The 23,209-nt window shown below is 36.7% G+C and overlaps 1 protein-coding gene and 1 long non-coding RNA gene across 3 annotated transcripts; one reads left to right on the top strand and one right to left on the bottom strand.

Moving 5' to 3' along the window:
• The first annotated feature begins 588 nt into the window (after window positions 1-588).
• LOC131781507 (uncharacterized) lies at window positions 589-4,118 on the top strand. The gene is made up of 3 exons (XR_009339962.2): window positions 589-759; window positions 840-1,022; window positions 3,385-4,118. It is a non-coding gene; the product is annotated as an uncharacterized lncRNA (long non-coding RNA).
• Window positions 4,119-8,115: 3,997 nt separating this feature from the next.
• On the bottom strand, window positions 8,116-15,818 carry LOC131781506 (uncharacterized). Of its 2 annotated transcripts, none has more exons than XM_059098171.2 (7): window positions 15,255-15,818; window positions 14,272-14,492; window positions 14,040-14,163; window positions 11,646-11,743; window positions 10,725-10,870; window positions 10,414-10,520; window positions 8,116-9,705 (listed from the first exon to the last, which is right to left on the bottom strand). In XM_059098171.2, the coding sequence occupies exons 1-7, from the start codon at window positions 15,559-15,561 to the stop codon at window positions 8,954-8,956; spliced, it is 1,755 nt and encodes a 584-aa protein (XP_058954154.2). In that variant the 5' UTR covers window positions 15,562-15,818; the 3' UTR covers window positions 8,116-8,953. The 2 variants fall into 2 exon arrangements, with proteins under 2 accessions (XP_058954154.2, XP_058954155.2); XM_059098172.2 differs by having other exon boundaries at window positions 11,679-11,743; window positions 15,255-15,817.
• Between the last annotated feature and the right edge of the window lie 7,391 nt (window positions 15,819-23,209).

Here is a 23,209-nt window from a genome sequence, read left to right on the forward strand (position 1 = left end):
ACGGTACTTTGCGAAATATTAGGCTCAGGTTACGGGTTACTCGTCTGCTTTATTTTTCTTCTTTTTCTTAATGATCTCCTTCTTTATCTCCTTCGTTATCTTCACGGAATCCTCTTTGATAAGAACAATTTTATATCCAGCAAAATGCAAAAAACAAAGCAATCGTAAAGGTTTATCACGATAACCACGAGCAAGAAGAGAATGGCCACGAAATTGAAAAGCAGACATGTTCGTGAGCGACTCTTAATGAAGAAGAAAAAGAAGCCGCCATCCATGAGTTGTGTTGGCTCTATATAAAGTAATTTGGATAATAAAGTTTGGCTATGCTAATGACTAAAATAAACCAAATATGAAGCGTCTAAAGCGAGTCAAAGCTGGCCCGATTTAATTCCCACAGTCAATTGAAAACTGTATGCAAACAATATCGATAACTTTATATCATTAATAGCGATAAATGACAACCATCACATACAGGATTAAAGTAACTCGTAAGGCTAGGTTGGACCCGCATGGAAAACAAATAAGTTTGAGTCTCATATCTGTAAAACCCTTTTGAAGAGTAGCACAGTGTGTAAATTGAATTTTTCAGTGTAGAAATGCTTTTAGCAGCTCGCCATTAAATACATGTCTAGGACATAGTTCTTAAGTGTATATATCAATACGTGCTTCACGTGACTGCGAGCATGATCAGAACGCACTCATCAAAAAATTAGAAGCTTTTTCATGATAGAAAACCTCGGTGAGGCAAATCACCAAAAAGTATGATGATTTATCGTTTTTACTTCTCCTTTTTCCTAAAGAGACATTGGTAAAACCTTGTTTTTGCTTCATTCCTGCAGAACGTTGCTAATGGTTACCTGAACACAGTTTTTGTTGGTAGAAGCAATTTTTATCCGGCGGCGTACGAAATGGCAAGCAACCGGTACTTCAGGATAAACACGAGTAACGAAAGATCGGCAGTGATAACGACAGCATAGTACAAACATGTTCGTGAGAGAAGAAAAACTGAGAAGCCGCCAGGCGTAAGTAGTGTTGGCTTTTCGTCTGATAGGTAGTATAAAGTGATTCGAGTTTGTAATGGCTCTAACAAACCAATTATGTAGCGCATTAAAGGAAGTTAAAGCTATATTTCCAATTGATTTCCACACTCAAATAAAAAACTGAGTGAAAGTAATATCGACAACATTATGTTATTGGTTAACAATATATTACAGCCATTATAAGCAGGATTAATGTTATTGGAGAGCCTGAGTTGTAGGAATTGTGAAATAAGACGCAACATTGAAAACCAGTAAGCAAGAGTTCTATTCAGGCAAAAAATAATTGAAGAACAGTAAACGGCCAAAGTAGCTTGACCCGATATTTTATTCACTTCTTGGAAGGACCAGAAATTCAAAGACTACCCCAACATCCTGACGTAAACTGAATTTACAGTGTCAAAATGCTCTTAGCAGATACTACACGTGACTACTGAGCATGATTAGAACGCACGCTCAACAACAAATTGGAGGCTTTTCCTTCGTAGGAATAACAAAATGATTGAAATCACCTTTCTGGTTTAAAATTGAGAGATGATGATTAGTAAACGAACAAAATTTTAATTAACCCCTTTCGAAAGACATTTTAAGAATATTACAGTATTTCGAAGTAAATTGAATTTTTCATTGTGGAGACGCTTACAGCAGATCTCCCTCGTATATGTACACATGATTTAGTGGTGTAGTGTGCATCGATGCTACACGTGATTTCGAGTAATAACTTCCTTCCTTCCTGCACAACGGCTACGTCAATTTAAAGTGCAGGATGCAAGAAATTAGACAAAAACGTGTCCTAATTTTTCCTGTTGAATGTTATCGGTGGTTATCCGCACGCAATTCTTGTTGATAAGAACAATTATGTACAGTATTCCCAAAGGTATATCACTATAAACATGTGTTAAGGCCTATTTACACGGCACGACTTTGTCGCATGCGACAAGCTTACGACAGGCCTACGACATGACTTAAGAGTCGTAAGCGAGTTGTAGGTTTGATTTACACGAAACAATTCGTGTCGTAAGCCTGTCGTAAGCTTGTCGCATGCGACAAAGTCGTACCGTGTAAATAGGCCCTTAAAAAACACGACGATAAGAGCCTCAACCAGACATAATCGTTAGGGTCTCTGGGCGAAGGAAAAGAAGCCACTAGAGGTTGATACGGTTTTAATAATGACTTTGATAGACCAATTATGTAGCTAATTAAACCAAGGAAAGGCTATTTCGAATTAATTTCCACCCTCAATTCAATACTGTATGCAAACAATATCTTTATATATAACTTTATGTAATGATTAAATGATGGTAAATGAAAACCACCATCGGGTAAATGAAACTCGATAAGCTGATTTGTAAAAATTTAGAAGCAAGATTCTTATTGGACGCAAATAGGCCTGACTCATATTCATGAAAAAAATATATGAGCGCATATGAGGAAAAGAAGCCACTAGAGGTTAACAGTGTTGGCTTCGCGTCTGATCAGTGGGATAAGGTGATACGGCTTTAATAATGACTTTGATAAACCAATTATGTAGCTCTGATCAAATCAGGGAAAGGCAATTTCGAATTAATTCTCACCCTCAATTGAACACTATTCGAACAATATCGATAACTATGTAATGATTAAGTGATGGCAAATGAAAACCACCATAGGGTAAACCATAGGGTAAATGTAACTCGATAAGCTGAGTTGTAAAAATTTAGAAGCAAGATTCTAATTGAGAGCAAATAGGCCTGACTCATATTCATGAAAAAATACATGAACATACTAAAGAAAAACTAAGTAAGGCTGTAGATGGGCTAACGCTCGAAACGTCAGCTTCAGAAACTCTGTACTGTGGCTAATTTAGATTACGAATTCAGTTGATTTAACCAAATTATCTTGTAATACCCCTCATCGACGTGGTTCACAGTTTCGTAAGAAGCTTACCCCCTCTGTCCATTTGTAGTTTAGGCTGATATTTAATTAATGCCTTGGGAAGACATCATCAGAAAAATGCATTAAAAAGATCGCCCTTATGCATTTCATGTCGTATTGAAGCGTGCATCAATACCAAGTATGAGTTGAGGCATGATCAGCACGTGATCAACGACGAAATGGCGGCATTTTCTTTTTGGAAGGATAAAACAGGTAGGTTAGATCATAAAAGAGTTTCACAATCCATCTATTTTCTTCAGTTTCTGAATCAAGACATAACTTTCTCTGTACACAATGACCTCGCCATTTCGCTCCGCTGTAAAGGAGAGTAAAAAACGAAATTGGTAAGAGTTCGTGACATTGTAAAAGTAAAGAGTTGCATGTTTTGGCTTTTCTTAAACGAGAATACGTAAGTTCCCGTTTTTTGTTTCAGGGGGATCGCCATCAATAAACGTGACTTCGTACCAAGGCTTTGTGGGCTTGCTCTGACACGACGAATGACGAAGTGCCAATGCTCGAAACGCCAGCGTTGAAACTCAAAACGGTGGCCAATTTACATTATCAACTCAGCTGATAAAATCAAATTATCTTGTAATAGCCCTTATCGACTCAGCACCACATGCAGAGCTCCTGGTTCACAGCAACTTTTTCCCGACAGCTAAGAATTTTATCAACACATTGTATACTAGAATCAACAGCGATCAAGAAAGAACTGAAATTGTCCAAATATATATCAGAAAGAGCAAAAGGCCAAATACAGAGCCTTAAACTGACATGTGCTACAGATTGTAAAAGTCCTTCCAGATTTATGCAGGCCTAGTATTATCGTCTGCATTTGGCCTGTAGGATAAGACGAGAGCCAAATGTATGTGACTTTGTGAAAACTATAGTGATATCATGACCGTATATGAAAATAAAATTTCATTACCAACTTTTTTAAACGAATTGTTAAGATCAGTAAAATTGTTACGGGAAAAGAGGCGTTTGACTGTATTATTATGTATAACATGTTACGCTATCAAGCGTCGGAGGAACTTGCTGTGGACTGCACCATGAACGCCAATCGAAAGGCACCAAGGAGTCTCGAACTGCCTTTTTCTGCTTAATCTAATTATTCCATTTTTCCAGTACACAATTCTACTTACATCCAAGTCCTCTTCATTCTGTGTAACTCAGGCTAATCTCTTGGGCTCTCACACTTTGATTCTCACTGGATACTTCTTAGTTAAGATGCTAAACGCTCGTTTAAACCACGAAATTCTTTCTTTACTCTTCTGCACACTATCCACATTTTTCTAGTATACTCTATAATCACTATTGATAGATATGAGCATGTCGGTCGACTGACTTCGGGAGATTAAACATTTGTTGTTAGAACACTACTGAAATAACTTCGGACTATGAATTCATATAATAACTACATTCTAGTTATCATCAAGTAGGTTTTTATTAGTCACGGTGTTAAATAACATATCCAAAAGAGAAATGTAATCATTTGTCTCGCGATGTGGTCACTTTGGATGTGGATGTACGTTCTAAATATAGACGAAAGAAGATATCAAATTGAACCGACCAACTAACTGAATATAACTAACTGACTAGACTTAGTGAATACTTCATTACAAACATTTACAACATCGAGAATTACATGCGGAGTAGAATGCACTTTGCAAAAACCATATTGCGATGTAGAAAGCAACTTAGTTTGTTCGATGAATAACTGCTTTCTTTTGTAAATCAGTATCTTGAAAATCATTTCAGAACTCGAGAACGACTGAGGAGTTATAAATGTAGGTGAGTCATCTGCCTTGAAAGTTAGAATAATATTTCCCATATTCCACTATGAAGGGTAAATACCAGATGAGACCGACCAATTTATCACTTTTGCTCAACCACTGCTAGATGTATTTGACAATCATTTTAATAACTGGGCAGGGCATGAATTTAACTCGTGTCATTTGTTTGTGGGCACACAGTCAGATATTCCCAGAGCTACCTCTTCACGAGTAACTGGCAACTAAGACCAATGAAGAAAATAATAGTTTTGTTTTGGACTCGGCAAGTTGGCTCAAAAGAAGCAAATTGCTGATTGAGGATATTGGCTAACCTATCCTGAGGATGTCTTGCATGGAAAGCTGCGGAAGTGATTACGTTCTGATTATGTTCTGTCGATTTACCAGTGACACGCACGAAATTATTTTTCAATCTTATTCGGTGCTTTAAAAAAGCAGAATATAAGCTTCAGATTTCTTTTTCGTCGAGACGAAAAGTCCAACCATTTACTGAAGTCTCCTGAAACGATCAGAGACAACGGTGCCTATATATTGAGTTTTAAGTAATAGCCCGCCTCAAACACAACACTACGTGACCAAAACAAGATTGTCGGTTTTTACAACCACGCGCTCTCCTTTTTGTCAATTACAGTGGAGAACGATATTGATTTGACACCTATAAGTGACAAACAGGAAGAACTTAGTGCGCAAACTCATAACGTGACATTTCCTCTTAAGGTGGATATTTTACTCCTTTCTTTAGACCTTGTATTTGACCATGTTTCCATAAGCGAATAACAATTTATTTAACCTGATGAACACCTCAGTGAGATATCCACTCTTTGGAGAGGAATTATGACTGAGATTTGACAGTATTTTCATGGGAGCAGGTGTATTTATCATCTTATTAACCTTGACGACGAAGAAGGAAGACAAAAAATGATTGGAGTCATTAGATTTGTTGCTCACAAGGGAATTCCACTAAACACTTGAGAAACTGAGTTGTGTCGAGAATGTTCCACATTAAATCTCAAGAAGTCTTGCGGTTTGATTTTTTTTAATGAACTTTGCTATTCACTGATTTCAAAAAGCAAAAATGCGATCAAAGATGGCTAGTATCAGTTGCAGTAGAGGAAAAGAGACTAAGTACGAAAAGGAACACTGAACCAACGCAGGCTGCTTTCTGCTGCCCGTAGTCCCACAGATACTGAAGGTTCAAGCTGACCTTGCTGCTCACAAGAGAGCTTGCTGGTGAACTTAATGCTCAGCATGCTTCAAATCTTTAATAAAGATATGTTAAAGAGATGTAAAATAAGGTGAAAGTGTTTCGACTATTATCTCACTGTGAACATCGGATACGATGGATAATCTTTGTAGAAATATCAGAAATTAAAGATGTCAATTTATAAATTTGTTATTATACGATTATTAAAGAAAATATTATCAATAAGGGAATAAGAGGTCGTTTTAATTGCTTTAAACTGTGGGAAGAGGGTAACAACTATGGAAACTGTAGGTGAAAAGTCACGGCTTTAGTGTTTCATGCATAGAAGACGACCAAGGTTGAAGGTGATCCCTCTGACGAAGGGTTAACTTCCTTAAAAGTCAGCTTTTAAACTCTTTACGGTGGCCAATTGACGTTATCAACTGTGGTCATAGCACTAAGTTATAAGGTTAAAGGCACCCATCACTATGATACGTTTCCCAAAGGAAACATATCTTTGAATAGTTTCATCAACATAATCTTAAAGCCCGCTAAAGTTTGCAGCCTGAAGATAATGCCGCAAATAAGATTTTCCTCATCAGAAATAGCAATCACGATCCATAAAGAACAATAGGCTTTAGTCGAAGTTTCACTTAGCTGTGAAGGAGATCTTGATCGTAGATGAATCTGATTAACTTAATCGAAGCTCATCGGCTTGACGAGCTTCAGATGCATGGAAAGGATCCACCTAGATGTAGGTAGCTGAGTCAGCCGTTGAATTTGAGCGAATTCCTACCCTTGAGTCTGTTTTTCGTAGGAAGACAGCCGAATTCTTCACGTGCACAGGGCTGCTCCTGGCGGAACTGATTTTGATCATTTTTGGCTGCATGCAACAACTCCTGAAATCTCAGGGTTAATTACCGCAAAATTACCTGCATTCGTTTACACTCCATAGATGAGGGCAGGCCCAAACCTTCCGTCGTTGCCTTATTTACTCTGATTTTTTTGCTGCCAATACACTATCCCTTACCATCCTTCCCGCTAGTTTGCAGAAATTCAAATTGGGATGTCTTCAGCGGCCGCCCTGTGCACCTTCCAATTCGTTGTATTTATGCCTTGAAAATCTAGGAGTAGTGTACTTATCGTTAATAGTAACATTGAGCCTCAGCCATTTTTGCGACTTCATCAGCACGTATCAATAGAGGGATTCTTAAGTTCAGTGGAGCTAAAGGTAACTTAAGTTTCATGATGTACAGGTAGCTCTCCTCCATAATTTCATCGATCGCTTTTTGAATCTTGAATACTTTTGGTTATTATCTCAAGCCTACTCGAAAACATTTACAATCCTTGATGCATGTCGACTTTGGCGTGCGATTCATTCGCAAAGGGCTCTTTGAAATCTCAAAAGTGCCCAGTTATCCGCCAGCAATTTGTGAAAATGCATAGGTAAGTAGCTGTCCAAAAGAGATCCAACCACATACTACTTCACTCTACTTCACCAAGAGCATTCCTAATAAAACAGTTTGTGAAAAAATCATCAGACTTATTATAATGCCCGACATGTTTTATGCTGTGCGTTCGATGATCCAAACCAAAAGCCTCCACAACATTGTACCGTCGCCTATAAACATCTGTGCAGGTTCCTTTGCAGAAGTAGGGTTTAAAATAAAATAATAATGGATTAATTTTTATTGTTTTTTGGCTAGTAAACGAATTCCTTAAAATTTTCTAAAGCTTCACGCGCCCTTGTGCGAAGGAGGTGGTTGCATGGAAATTTTAACCTTGACTAAAGCGAATTCGAAAAAATATAACCTAACAAAAAATAACTCTACTGGCAACGTTATATATTATTCTTTTGTGCGTCTGCGTAAAGATGTGCACGTCGGTATGTTGTACGCAACCCAGTTAGTGCCATCGAGTGTTTGTCGTCAACTTTTTTTTCACTTGCTCAGTTTTATTTTTCCCGCCTCAGTTTTTTCCCGGCACGACTTAATTTAAATTTCCGGCACGACTTAAACATTCCCGCACGACTTTAACTTTCTGGCACGACTTCAACTATCCGGCACGACTTAATTAAACATTCCGGCGCGACCTAAACTTTCTGGCACGACTTCAACATTCCGGCACGACTTTAACATTCCGGCACGACCTTAATTTTCTAGCTCTTAAGACAAAGAAACGAAAAAAGTGTATTACTAACAGTTTTATTATTTTATGTAACACTGACTCTATTTCTATTCAAATTATTTACATTTAAATATCATATCCATGATTTTCCATGTATAATTATAATTTACAAAACATTTTCATATGCAAGCAAAGCTTTCTTTCATTATCTTTTTTATTTTTATCTTTCGTTAGGAGTTATATCCAGGCCTTACTCTGGTTGGTCCTTTCATTAGTATAGCCTTGGGTTTTTGTTAAGCTTAAGAGCAGTGTCCCATGATAGATCTAGAAGAACGCCATGGTTAAACTACATTAAAATCGTGTTGTTTTTTTTTTGTTTTGTTTTGTTTTTTTTTTTCAGTTCTTGGTTCCTTGCCAACAAAAAAAAAGGGAAAGTTTGCGGGCTGCCTTCCCTCTATTAAGCAATTTATTAGACGCCAAATGTAAGTGATAAGCAATTTAAATAATTATCGATTAGCAGCTGCACTCCTTGAAGTTAGAATAGATATAAGCACCATTATACTAGTGAAAAAAAAAGATGAAATGACGACCGAACTAAGGAGGGAGGGGTGTGGATGAAAGCCTTTAGACCCACGTTTCTTCAAGCCACTGCACCTCCCCTCCGTTTCTCTTGCTCTCGTTGTTTTGTTTTGCTGTCCCATCAAACAGGAGATTATTTGGGAAATAAACAACTAGACATTGGCGATAGGTGTAATCCACCATCAGCGCTAGAGTGAATAGAAAAGGTTACTCCCTCTTTCTTTGCTTTTGTTTTTAAGGAAGCAGGCCGGCTCACTCACTCAAGTGAGCAAGAGCACTTCCATTTCCCGGACACTACTACTACTACTTTTTCAGTCTTTCTAAAGCTCTATCGGTTCGTCATAATCCCGAGAAGAGTCCAGTGAAGCGCTAGCATCACTTGGTTCCTTAGTTCCTTCTACTTTGAGTTCCTCAGGGACATTATAAACATGTTCCTTTACACTGCTAGACCTATTTCTTTCTCCGTGTTCGATGTCACTTGGTAAAGGTTCCTCCAAAATGTTGTAAAATGGATACTTGCCAATTTCTTTGCTTTTAGGATCACAATTGTCGCCTTGTTGGCAGGTCACTGTATCCAGGGGCTCTATGGTGTTATAAAGTCGTTGTTCCACGCTTATGGGAGGCTGCATTGCGCTTCCTTCTTCATTGGGGCCGTCTAATGTGTTTGTGTTATCAAGAGGCTCCACGAGGTTGTACACACGTTGCTCCACACTCAAGGGTACCTGGCTCTCTTGAGCCCCTTCCTGGGCAACATCTCCGTGAGGGCCGTCCGAGGTGTTCACATCAAGGCCTTCAATGACGTTGTACACACGCTGTTCCACGCTAAGCGGAGACTGTGCTTGACTCACTTCATTGGAACAATATTCATACGACCCGTCAGGCGTGCTTGTATCAAGGACCTCGACTAGGTTATACACGCGTTGCTCGACACTTAGAGGCCTCACCTTTCTGGGGCTCTCTGTTATGGCTGGGTCTTGGTACTCATCCACAGTGCTATAAATTGGTTCTTCTCCATCAAGCGTATTTATTCCGCCCATGGTACTGGGAATGTTATAGGCTGAGGCATAGGTAGCTAAAAAAAAAAAGTAATTGAAAACTTTAATTTTTCAGCGCTCTTTTGCATATATTTGCTCTCTAATGCAAATAGGAAAAAAAATTCTGAAACAGAACATACTGCAGGTCCGTGGGTTTTAAAGGATATTGGTATACCCTATTTTTCTGTACGAATAGACCTAAAAAATGCTGAATTGCTTCGAACCTAGAATTTCCCTGCGCTGTTGACCCATATCTACACACCCAATATTGACGAGGAATGTGATAATTTATACACATATTATAATGAGTAATACCGAATACCTGAGAAAAAACGACCCTGGATACCTGAATTACCCAGACTTGCAGCGTTCCTTAATACCGAGTGATGATTATGCAGATTTAATGCTAGAAAGCGTGGGAAATATGGCTCGACGAATCTAATTTAAATAATTTTTTAGGTTTATTTACCCTGCACGATAAGAGCACTTAAGCCAATCATTATCGTGCGCAACTTCGCGATTAACTAGAGAATGCTATCCTTTATTTTTAAAAAAACAATCTTTAAGATTAAAATTTTACTGTCTAAATTGTAGCCCTGGGATCAATCAGCCTCTTGAAATTGCGATCAGACAGTTACGTGTGCTTACAACACTAACCACTCTCCCCTCCCACGTTGTAGCAAGATCGTGGATCGATCAAAATAAAACGTGAATATTCTTGATTATATCCAGCAGTTCATACTTACTGGTTGTACAATGGCTCAATGAAGCATAGCTTGCATCCTTTTCACCACGCTCAGAGTCTGGGTTTGAATGGGAGCTGTGCTCGTCAGTGTCCCAATAAAGGTGATTTCTTTAAGAAAAGTTCATGAAAAATTACATGTGAGATGTATTCGGTCTCTCTTAGTCAACTTTTTTCAATTAAAATCCTTGACTTCTTTCAAAGTATTTGTATAAATCGTAGCTCCATTTTTTGGGCTGTATTTCAAATCTAGTTTTACGTAATTTGTGTGGAAACCTTCTATGTATTACTGTAACCAGAAAAAGGATGACTCACCGTGCACAATTACGTCGATAAACGAACGTTCCAACGATTACAAAAAGGAGACTGAGTGAGATAGTCAGTCCGACGATAAGAAAAACGGATAAATCGTCCAGGCGTTTAGTCTGTTTACCAGCGGAGGAATCTGGGGGTGAAAAGATCTGAAGACGAGAAAGCATTTCGTAAAATCAGCGCAATTAAAGATTCAATATTGATGACCAAAAAAATAAAAGAACGACATGGTTTGGGGATTTTTTTGATAGATTATATACTAGAATAAGTTTTACAACGAAATTAGCTCAGTTCTTATTAACAATAAGTGTCACACAAAGAGACTGTTTCAAGAAGTTTTGAGTACAGCCCATCCCTGCATAAGGGGAAATTCAAATGGCGCTCTCGTGATGTGGGACTGAGCTTCAAACGCTTAGGAACAAAGCAATTCAGTTTATGACACTTTTTGTTGATAAAAACGAAACTAATGTCAATCTTCTGGTTTCTAATTGTGGTGCTACATACGGGTATTTTTCCTCTTAATCTTTGGCGACAATACATATTCTGAGAAGTTTCATTTTTCTCGACTTTGTCCGCGACGAAGTTTGCGTCAAATTTTTTTAATTGAAGTCAGTCTCTCGTAATAGCAACACGATGAAACGGATGGTAACAACATCCATAACAATTCCTAATAATTTCCCACTTTCATTACGCAGCATCCCGTTTCTCTTTAATGGTCTTCGAAGTTTTCAAACGGAAAGTATGCAGCATATGAATTAGGCACGTGCGATTCCCGCAAATTGGTTTGTGCTTTTGTACGATGCCAATTAAGTGGAGAAAAGCAAAAACCAATATTCTACGACAAGTTTTTAACGCTGCTTTGTCAGGGTTTGAGAAGAAATTGCTTGAATTAAAAATAATTTCCCACTCTTTTGCAGGAAATACCTGAGCCTGTGATGTAGCAACTGATGGAACTACCTCTTTAGAAAGTGTCTCGACTGCTGTGGGTAAAGTAGTCGTCTCCGGTGTTCCTGCCACGGGACCTGAGATAGAAATGTTTAATGAATATGATGGAACTTTTCGTGAGGACGAAAGGATGCAAACATCATGGGTCGGTTAATTAAATATACTTTAGCCATTGTTTAACCAAACGTGTCGTAAACAACCCTCACTGATTTAACTGGACCATTTATCTGAACACTTATTTTTGTGAACAGTTTCGAAAGGGCCGAAAGCTAAAAGTGGAAGGACAGTCGTTAAATTAAATGAACCGCCTTATGTAAAAAGCCTGAAGTCCGCTGCTAACGTAAAAGCGTGGTTTGGGTTAGACCTCGTGCATGCAAATAACCGACCTCGTGAGTGTATCACGTTAAAATATTTAAGTCGTCCTTTAGCTCCTATAGGTAAAATGCATTTTTGCCTTCGCCAATTCTGTTTGATATGCCAGAAATAATGTTAAGGGAGCTTGAATTTGAGCAGAAAAAAGCAAAAATTACACTTATTTCTGTCTTATTTCAGCCGTTCATTCACTGAAGTGGTCATACTGATTGTTTGCGGGCGTTATTAACAACAGAGATTTTACCAATTTTTATCATTGGAAATGTGAGAAAAAGGTGGATTTATCTTGACCGTTTGAAGTTTGCTATAAACTTCTTTAGCTTACATGTTTTATTTACTTATGTCAGATCTCAAAGGAATTCCAAGCTTCATTTTTTTTTAAACTATGCGCAGCTAAAGAAGTCTATCACAGTTGTCCAAGACAACATGGAGGAAGTTTGTCTGGCTTGCGCAGTGTTGTGGAGACAGAGATGTCAACATGTACATCGTATTGCAGCTGCACTAACACAGCCCACACGTTCATGAATGCAAGATATCTTGTCAAGAACTCGAAAGTTTTCGGTCAGTTACTAAGGTAAGATATTTGTCGTGCGTTTCTTTCGATCTATACAATACTCAATTGATTTATAAATACCGTATTTACTTTAAGAGCGCCGCACTGGAACAACTGATATTACAAGAGTGCAGCTTTTTATCGGAATTATCAAGTTTCGTGCGTAATTAACAACGCGGTGGCTAATGATCCTCTTTTCCGAACTGATTACTAGATTTTTTTGTTCTATTTTAGCGTTGTTTATCTCTTTTATTATTGTTCAGTGTTATGGGCATTTTGAAAAAGTTGCATTGTTTTTTTACCTTTTAAAGTCTTGTTGTGCTTGAACAAAACTAAGAAGCAGAAAAAATACAAAGGACCCCTCTGACAAGTTTAAAATCGAAATTCTTTTTCAGCGCCGCGGAGTTCATTCGAGTAAATACGGTAATAAAATATTGGACCAAGCTTTCGTCAACAAAATACGTAATTTGTCACTGAAAAACCAGAAAACAAATTATTTTTCGAAGACGAAGGTAAAAGTTATTCCGTAAGCTGAGCTGATCCTTTGAGTAAACATATCATAAAATTCGAAAAGTAATCTTATGTTCCTAAACGATTAATTTTATCATGGATTTATCCGCAAGTATTCAACCAGAAAAATGAGTCCGATATCAGTTCAAAATAACCTGGATTCGTGACGACTCCGGGAAAATCGGCTTTACTGTAAACCTATTCTAGTTCACGGAGGTCTGATGGTTTCCATTATCGGCGTGCTTTCAGTTTATCGCGTCATTATTTCACCTAATGAAAACAAGTGGGAAAACTAGTACCGTGTAACTAGAAACGCCTTGAATCTTGAAGCTCTGGATTTTTTCCGTGTTAGTGCAAATAAATTTTCCAAATGATTCATGCGCCCCATTCATTTACCCCCCGGATCAATTCAAGGTCATTGAAACTAATTGTCTAAGGAATCGTTTGTAGTACCTAATTGGTACTTAATTTCGTGGATACTTAGTTTCACGAGGATTGATTTTCGCGATTTCATTAGGCTAATAGCTAAAGGGGCATTAAATTTCGCGATTCAAGCGTTCTGGGCTTCATTATAGTTTTTAATGTATTAATTTTAGACAACTCCAACGAAGAAATCCTGCGGAATCTGTACGAGTTCAGATAAATTCGATTAAGAGATTTTCTACTCCATATACAAACTCTTGCAAAGTTGCATGATCCGAAACGGAACTTAGCAATAAGACCAGTTGATAATTTGTGTACTTGTCGAAACATATCTTGTGTTGTTATTACATGTTGATCATTTCGTTCTGTGATCTGAATTTTCAATTGGAGATTAAATTTCGCGAGGATTGTTATTCATGGGTCTTTAATTTTGCGATTTTTTTAACAAATTGAAAACCCGCGAAATAAAGCACCAAGAAGGTATCTATTATAACATTTAGATATGAGCAACTCACATGATGTGCTTCCTTGCAATTTGACTAGCAGGCAACCGACAGTGGTTGAGGGACCAGGTCCTTTGCACTCTAATGTAAGTTTCACAATGCCTCCAACGACATCGTTTCTTGACGGGTATTCAAGCTAATTGAAAACAAAAACAAGGATATTTGCTGGATCATTTACCCAAGAAGACATTTTAAGAATGTTTTTAAAATCAAATTACACACAAAGTACATAAATTGTTGTTACCTCTAGTTCGTTCACAACAGGTTTAGAACCTTCTTCAATCTGAATTTGTGCTGACGTAGCGGTTGCCACAGAGTCCCCTTTTCCGAAGCACTTGATGTATAAAGAATCTTGGATATTTATGGTGCAAGGCCCTGCCCTCCACTTCAGTCCTTTTTCGCTACCATCTTTCAGCGAATTCAGTTTGGTTGCATTGTCCTCATCGTCAAGAAACATACCGCAGCCTTTGTTTAAAGAAAAAAAAAAAAACAAAGGTTATTCCGTTTAAATTTGTTTTTCTCTTTCATGAGTCAGAGGGAAAAGGTATAGCAAAAACCAACTCTACAAGGCGTTTAATTAGGCTCAAAAGGCGATTTTTAAGAGAACAGTTTTTCAAAGAACAAACTCCACTGATAAGTTATTACGATTAAAACTGAAAGTAAATGTAACTTCATACAACAACAATTTCAAAATAGCTTTTCTAAAGAGAATTGATAAAATTGCAATGTTCGGGAGCTTAATGGTTGAAAAAGAATGACTTGTTTTTTGGGGCTTCCTTGGTGCTCAAGGTGAAGACCAAGATATATAATTTCCTGAAAATTGTAATCACTCTTTCCCACTTTTCTAAAGAATTTACGCCGAAAGCGTTCTGAGGACGTTTGCGTCAAAGAACTGATAGATGGAAAAACAAAAATTTAGTTATGACAGGTGATGAATTCTTAACATTTTTCAGCATTATTTAGCGGAAAAGTGGCTCGAAAAATTAAGGCAAAGAATGAAGCACGATGATCACAGATACGTAATTAAAATATCATTTCATAGACAATTGAAATGTTGGCATTTAGCACATTTTAGTACATGATGAACAAAACCATGTTATGATCCAATTGTTTAAATTAACTCTAAAATAACATGAGTAAGGTATGCGTGCTTTAGGCCATTTTTCTTCACTCCTTGTTTAATTTTCTAGAACGACAATATTACAATTAGAAGAACATGATACTAACCAAAAGACGCTCTCGTCTCATTATTTTTCTGGCAAGACCAGGCATTGTTTCGAAATTCAAACGTTGATGAGCTTGCGTCACACACGCAATCGCATGGCGTCTTCTTCGCTCTGTCTTTCTTTGCGTTGTACTCGGCACAATAATCAAAGCTTTGGTTCGTCGAGTCACATTTTGATGGCGGGATTTTAAAAGAGTCTCTTGAATCTCTGGTGATTTGAAACCCTTTCGTAGAACACGAAGCAGACTCCAACGAAAACAGACAAACTAGTACTAGCAATTCAACAGAGACTAAAATTTTTGAATCCATACCCAGCACGGAGCTTTTTCCCACAGATTACAACACAGAAGCAATACACGAAATCTGATGAGCTTCGTTGGCTCTATATTAAAAGTAACTCAAGCCAAGCGTAACCATGAAATGTAACTCAGAGCGTGAAAAGATGAAATCTTCCCTTCGAAGATTGAATTTATCGCAACTAAATGTTCTGGACGGATTCGGCAACGTTCCTCTACTAGGAAATGCTCATATTGCACTTTGGCGGTTAAGTATGTTCTCCTGTTTCAACAAGTTTGATATTAGCTTCCTCGAGAGCACTATTTATTAGCAAATCACAACATTTATGACTATTTTGGCCAGGATTTACGTAAGACACTTCACTTTCTATTCTTTTGTGATATTGCATCTAAGTAACCGCAAAAGAACACGACATCCTTGACTTCCTTTAGCAACGGAAAAAACATCAGTCTGAATTTTGAAAAGTACTCCTAACTTGGCAAAGTTTCTATTCTACCATACTCTACTTTCATGAGCAATTATTCACCAAATTTACGGTAATTTTAAAGACTACTAGATTTTAAATATAATTCATGTTCTTTTAAAAGCTCTTACTTTTAAAAATATTGTAATAAAGCTCCTTCTGAAGTAAAACACTGATATTTATACTTCGGTGAGTTTCTTACGCTCTACTCCACAGTGTCTCCCTTTCAACTTGTCAATAGAATTGGCCGTTTTTTAAACGGACGTCCAATCGTCCTCTTTCATATCAGAGAGATTTTAAAAAATTTATACCATTTTTTCTGACATGTATATGCCTATTTATCCTTCGATGTGTCAAAGATGCTTGTGAAAAGCTATTATATTGTCAAAAATAATTAAGGATAGGGTACCTCGCCATTAATTCGCCAGTTAATAGTATTTCTTTGTTAGCCAAAGCAATTTGATAATTTCACTCGACTATTTTACCCTTTTTGGAGTTACTTTGGTCGAATTGTGAAGGGAAATATCAAACTCTAAAGTTGCAATGACAGATATGTGCAAAGAGCATTATTTTAGGCCATGATTATGACATACTCGAAAGAAGCGTTTTCCTTTCGAGGAAACGTGGATATTGAACCACAAAGTCCAAGCTGAACTTTCTGTTTCGATCAGAAAATGGTTGAAATAGGAAAAATAGAGGCTACGTAATTGATTCCACAATGGAAAATGCTCTGTCCGTTCGGCCGATTGGTTTGTTTCAAAGATAATTATCTTCAGTAACTTCTGTCGATAAATTTCAAATGCTCATTAATACTAATGTGTGTTATTGAATATGTCGCCATTGACGTAAAAGGCAAAACACTTACCTTTTCCCAATCTCGACGAAATATTGTGATGTCTGGTGTATTATTGTTTTGCTTTATTTCAGTTTTCAATGTTTGGGGGGAATAACCTATGAGATTGGTAAAAAAAGAGTTATTAAATTAGTCGAGAAATCAGCTAAATTTCGGTCGATGTGCGAAATCTGATCGTGACATTTTTTATTTGCCATTCCGTTTTGAATGCTTAGACACGATTTCCGGAGCGAAACTTTCAAATTTCAAAAGAAAACTTCCACAAAGAAAATTCTGCCCAAAAATCCAAGTCATTATTCTTTATTTCCTTTTCCGCGGTCTGGCGCCTTATTGTTTTGCAGTCTACGTTGTTATTATCATTTATAATAATTTCTAATAATTGCGATATAGAACTGTGATTATCAATGCCTAAATACCTATCTTGAAATTCGCTTAAAGCCATTTTGATCTCAAAAATGATACATTGCTTCAGCTTGCCAAGTAAGAAGTCCTTATATTGCGAAAAATATTTTAAAGCGTCTAGATATGGTAACTTTTGTAGGGAAGGTGCTTTAAGCCCTCTGAAACGAATAAATACACGGGCTCGTACTGAGTCCCTCTCGAATGCACTTAAGAGTGCTTGTCAAGTACTATATTTAGTCTTGATCTTCATCTATTTATATATATTTATTCTCAAAGAACGAAAAAAAAAATGACGTTTCCTTTTCTTTATAAAGCACGTTAACCCACGAACCAAAATTCCTGTCCACTGTGAAAAAAAATATTTGATGAAACACTCCCTTTACGAGAAAAAGAGCTTAGGCAAGGTTTCAAAAAGAGGTAGATTTTAGAGAACAATGATTCTAAGACTTACTAATTGTCAATATCAGTGTCTTCTGAGCCCAAATGGTTACAATGTTGCACTGTCATCGTTGGAATATTGGTTCAATTTATAAAAGGGTCGCGAATCATTTTGTCTTTTTCCTTTTTACGTTTTTGTTATGTTTCTGTTTTGGTGTGTTTTGTTTTTACTCTTCTATTCGAAAAAAAAAAGCTTTCCTAAATTTTGGCTCGGAGTTAAATTGATGCCAAACACAAAACCGATAATGACTTTAGCAGTTCTCACTTTTCCAGTTTCATCCATTCTAATAGCTTCTCCCCCACCAAGAAACTATTTTCTTGCCTCACTACTAACCCCCCACCCTCCCCTCCTAGATAACTACTCCTCTCCCTCTCCTTTTCTCTGTTTACCGCCCCTCGCGTCAAAGATAGAAAGAACCTGCTGGATTTTATTTTTTTATCATTTTATTTCTCGAATATATTTACTGTTGAAATGCTTTCGAATTGAAACGTAATGATGCCAAGAGCACACGGCATCTGAGAGTAAATTTATTAACCTTTCATGTATGTATGCAAATGCAAAACCTGAACAATAATGTGTTCAAATATTCAAAGCTGTTTGTCCCAAAACATGCTTAGATTCTATAGCGATCCGAAACCTGATTGGTTACAGCATTCAATCAAAATTCATGAAGATTCGTGCAATCTGAGTCAAACAATGAAGGTTGTACATGTGTGAAGACGCCAATGTTGAATTTGATGTAAAGACCACCACCCAGTTTCTGAACGAAGAGAATATTGAAGGCCTAAAGGACGAAATAAATTCGAGTTATTCCAGACAACGGTGAGTAGAAAAGTTCGCGCAACTATCTCAAAGCTGTAGTTAAACTCTGTAAAGAAGGCCTTAGAACCGTGATTAGCTCGTGCATTAGTTGAAAGTGCTAGTTTGTTCGTCGAACGCCAGTTCTTCGTTCTAGTTCGGCTAATGTTGCATCGTTCTACAAAATTTTGGTTCTCAAAGTAACATTGTACGACAATAATGCATTTTTACTTTGCGCAATGAAGTCCTGAAAATTTTGCAGCACGCGTGCAACTCAGTGGTCGCTTGAAGTCAACTAATACAAGAGTGAAAAATGTCTTAGGTTATGTATGCATTTCAAGCAAATTTTCAAACATTCTAGATGTCTTAAATGAGCCGTTTAGCCAAAAGAAAGGTGGTTTTCAGCTGGAATTTTCCATTATTTACAGGTTTTGCTCATTTGGAAGAGCAAGAGAGAAGGAAGACTGACGCAGGAATTCAGTGGAATCATTTGAAGCTTCAAACAGTGGTTGAGGAGAAGACAACAAGAGATAAGACTTATTGCAATACACTGTATATGTTCCGTGAAAATGGTGGTTTAATAATCAAGTGCTTAAAAGATCGTTGTTTTATTTAACTACATCTTCCTCCTGAACTGAAACTCCTCTGTTTTTGAATTAATATTGCAAAGAAATCAATCAAGGTGAAACTGGCAAACTGGTAAAAGAACCACCATTTTCTCTCGGGATAATTTTAGTAAATTTACATAGCATTTGTTGTATTCTTCCCTGAAAAGAAGCTGTTGGAAAATTTGAATTATTATTAATTTTTTTTTTTTTTTCATTTTGCACGAAAACATGTATTTGTCCCGCCAAATTTCGGTTCTTTATTATTCAAAACATTTTCACACAATTTCGCGGCAATTTTTTCGCATAATTTTTGTCCCTCGATCTCGGTTCCTATCAGGGGTGACTCAAAAGCCATCTCAGTTTTTGTTTGAGTGGAATGGTTTTCATGTGACGCTGAGTTTTGCGCGTATGCAAATAGCACTGATAAAAATTAGAGTCAAATTTGAAAATTCTTTTGTTTGAAAATAATTGACTCGATCTCGGTGATTTAAATTCAGTGTTTTAGAACAATCGTTTAAAATGTCGCACAATATTCCTTGCGTCAACTCCAAAGCCTTCCACACAAACAGTAATCACTTCAAAAGTCAAACGTTGTTCGAGGAATTCTCCATGAGAACAACATACAAAAAGTGTATGATACTAAGGGCGGAAGTAACTTTCACCAGAATTCGCACCACCGTGAAGGATCAGACTGGATGGTCAGATAGGGGCTTGGGGTGCTTCTGAGGTTTTTGCATTGTAATTTGAACTTCTAGCCTTCACCAAAACGGAGAATTCCTCAAATAGACGACGTACTGCAAATAAAAATCATTGTCTGGTCATAGGTTATTTCTTGATTTCAAAAAGTGCGATCTTCATTACGAAATTGATCAGGAGCTCATTTGGCGAACTAAAACCTAGAAAGTTGTTTATAATTGTTTCATCTTCCAAGTCGTCTAGCGTTTTCAAAATATTATTTGCAGTACGGACGATTTCTAGATATCTGATACACTGTTTCATATATTTTTTTTCTGTCAAAATCGTTTTGCATCGTTAAGTCTGACAATCTCCATTTATTCTGCCTGCTAAATCATTTTGTACTCTCAAAGTTTATAACGTAACGTGATGAGATTTCTCAGATGAATAGGAAAATGTTTAATAATTTTATTTTCCAAGTCACTTTATGCAACCGAAATTCAGATGGCACTACTTACTTCTAGACGACTTACGAAATGTTTTGTTATTTATCTCTCCAGAAAGTCTTTTTTCCAACACTAAAATTTGCTAAGTATTTTTTTTAAGCCAATCGACTTAAATTCTTCAAATGGGTTTCGATCCCTGTATTTTGGCTGACAAGCCACATTGAGTCATTTAAGCCATTACTTAGAAAACATGAGCAGAAAGTATATATCACTATTGAACAATAAATTGCAATCTCGAAGCAGATAAAGTTCCTGAAAATTTCAATTAGAGAAACACGTATCGATTTCGTCCGCAGATAGAGTTTCAATGCAAGTAGCTGAACTTTACTCAAACTAACATTCTCCCTGAAACCGTTTTGAAAGCCATACGCTAGCATTGTGAATGTAAATCGATTGATACGGACCAATTGGACACACTATCATTTCCAATTACTTTCTTGGAATTATTAGGCGTAGAAATTGATATAACATCTCTCAATATTGGTAAATTTCCGCAAAGCCCCATCCTACATTATGCATTCAGTTCTTGGATGGAGAAAACGATGACAAAAACGATACACTGCCTTTGGAAAAACAGATTTGTTTTACAATAGTATGAAGTGTGCGAAAATTTTACCCTCGATTTTTTCTAGATTATATCGGACGGATGGCTCTTATACTCGTATATCAGTAATCATGATTTTTTTTTTTGCAAAATTCGCAACTTGAAAATCATCACAACCAAATTAATTTTTCAATCCTGACTTCTTGGCTGATATGCGTTGACCGGTGACTTTAAATTTTAACATATTTCCAAGATTAATGAACAAATTCAATGATAAATCATACCACAAATGACACGTCCGGATAATCTCCCGAATGAGTATGACCTGCCGAATCGTTTTGTACTATCAAAGTTTACAACATAGAAAATGAGGTTTCTCAGATAATTAGCAACTTCTTTTCTAATTTTATCCAACGAATCACCATTCGCCACTGAAATTCGCTCTTTTTTCCAAATTTCTTAAGTACGTAGTTCAGTCAAATGACTTAACTTTTTCTCTAATAAAGTACATTTTGATCCTTTGTATTTCCGTTTATAAGCCACAAAGAAGTTATTTATTCATAACTGAGCATTCATGAGCGGTAATTCTATCATCTGATATCCATGAATTCCAATCTCAGAGCAGATGAAATAGCTGAAAATATCTAAAAATACTAGCTGTACTTTCTTATGCCAAGTGACCTGAATTTCTCTATGAAAGTTTTTCGATATTTGCATTTGTTGACAAGCTAGAAGAAGTAATTTATTTATTACTGGGTAAACCTGAGTGGTAATAACGTCATATTTGATCAATAAATTCCAATCTCGAAGCAGGTGAAATATCTAAAAATTTCCACGTAGACGCCCCCATTTATATTTCATCGTGAGGTACAGTTGAAATACAAATATCCTTTTTCGGATTTCATTAATGGAAAAACTTTGATGCAAAATAATTTTTCGATTCTGACTTTTTAACTGATATAAACCGAACGATGGCTTAACATTTTCAATTACTTCCTAGATAGAGGACCAAATCTAATGATAGATTAATCGGTTTGAATTCTCACTGGGTGACCACTGAAGTTTACTCTGCGAATGATTTTCTGTTGTCACCATCAAACTGAGTCGTGTTTAAAATTCACGTTAGCTCAGATGCAACAATTCATGGCTTATCTTGACTGGTCTCTTGCTGAAAATTCTAAGATGATTCCATATGTGCAATTGATATGTGTTGTTCGAACTTTGATGTTTTCGAAAGGAACTGACAATTATTTTATATGGAATTGAGAAACCTCAACTTCGCAAACTTGAACATGTGTACATTTTATGACAAAGATAATGTTAACTTGTATCTGGCTTTGAAATATCACAATTCAGACAACTACGATGCGTAAGAACCTGCAAATGTCCATTCTAAAGAAACTAATCAAAATACAAAACAGATTTTCCATATAGTCTGAACTACATTTCATTAAACAAGTCTGCGATCAGTTTATTCTTAAAAGATTTTGGAATCCAGACAATGATTTTCAATTAATGTAGGATAATTGTAAATAATTGTATGCTAATTATGTTAATGTGTTACAAGGGACAAATGAAAACTTGAAATGACATTATTAGCTTTGTTCAGTCCCAAACGAAAATTAATTCGCCAAAGTGCATGAAGTTAAAGAAAACTAGGAAAAATTTTTCTCCCTTGTCCCTTGTCCCTTGCAACACGTAGTTAATTGTATAAATTGTGAAGATAACATGACAAGCTAAGATACGAAATTGCAGTTAATTAATCATTTCCCAATGTTTTGGCGTGAACATTTCAATAAAACAAACCGACCTAAAAGTTCTAAACTTACAAGCAATTGGTATTAGCAACAAAGTGCTCGTTTCAAAGATTAGACAGGAATTTCTTTCAAAAGTGAATAGGTACTTTTTTGGGGCATTTTGGTCTTGTAAATTCTTAAAAGATGCCAAAATATACAGATACTTTGTAAATTTTTTTGCTAGAATCTCTCAGTTGTAACGCCTAGATTTGCAAATTGAAAACAGAAGAGGGTTAATTTGAATTGGTTGTGAACATCACTACATCGCCTTTTACTATTTGGGAATGTCAGCGTGTGTTTAGCATAGAAGGTTTTCTCAAGTACACTTTCAAATACGCACCATCTCTAAATTTCGTCAGAAAGCTTGTCATGTTTATTTTCACTAATATTATTGTTCTCTCTCGTACAGAGAGTTTTAAATTTCAATTGGACACTGGATAAATCTTGCCAAGATTAAATTAACCTTTTTAAATTTATTTTGTACGAGAGGGTTTAATGCTATCTTTGGCGGGAAATATGTGAGAGGGCTCTTTGAATTTTCTGAAAAAAGTTGCTATGGGAAACGCTGTGCAAATT

This window comes from Pocillopora verrucosa, chromosome 11, assembly GCF_036669915.1.
Source record: "Pocillopora verrucosa isolate sample1 chromosome 11, ASM3666991v2, whole genome shotgun sequence".
Classification (NCBI taxonomy): Eukaryota; Metazoa; Cnidaria; class Anthozoa; order Scleractinia; family Pocilloporidae; genus Pocillopora; species Pocillopora verrucosa.

Coding starts and splice junctions, on each gene's coding strand:
- LOC131781506 (XM_059098171.2), bottom strand. CDS start 15,561: ATGGATTCAAAAATTTTAGTCTCTGTTGAATTGCTAGTACTAGTTTGT. Junction 14,493..15,254: donor TGAGACGAGAGCGTCTTTTG/GTTAGTATCATG, acceptor CTTTAAACAAAG/GCTGCGGTATGTTTCTTGAC. Junction 9,706..10,413: donor ATTGAGCCATTGTACAACCA/GTAAGTATGAAC, acceptor TTTTTTTTTTAG/CTACCTATGCCTCAGCCTAT.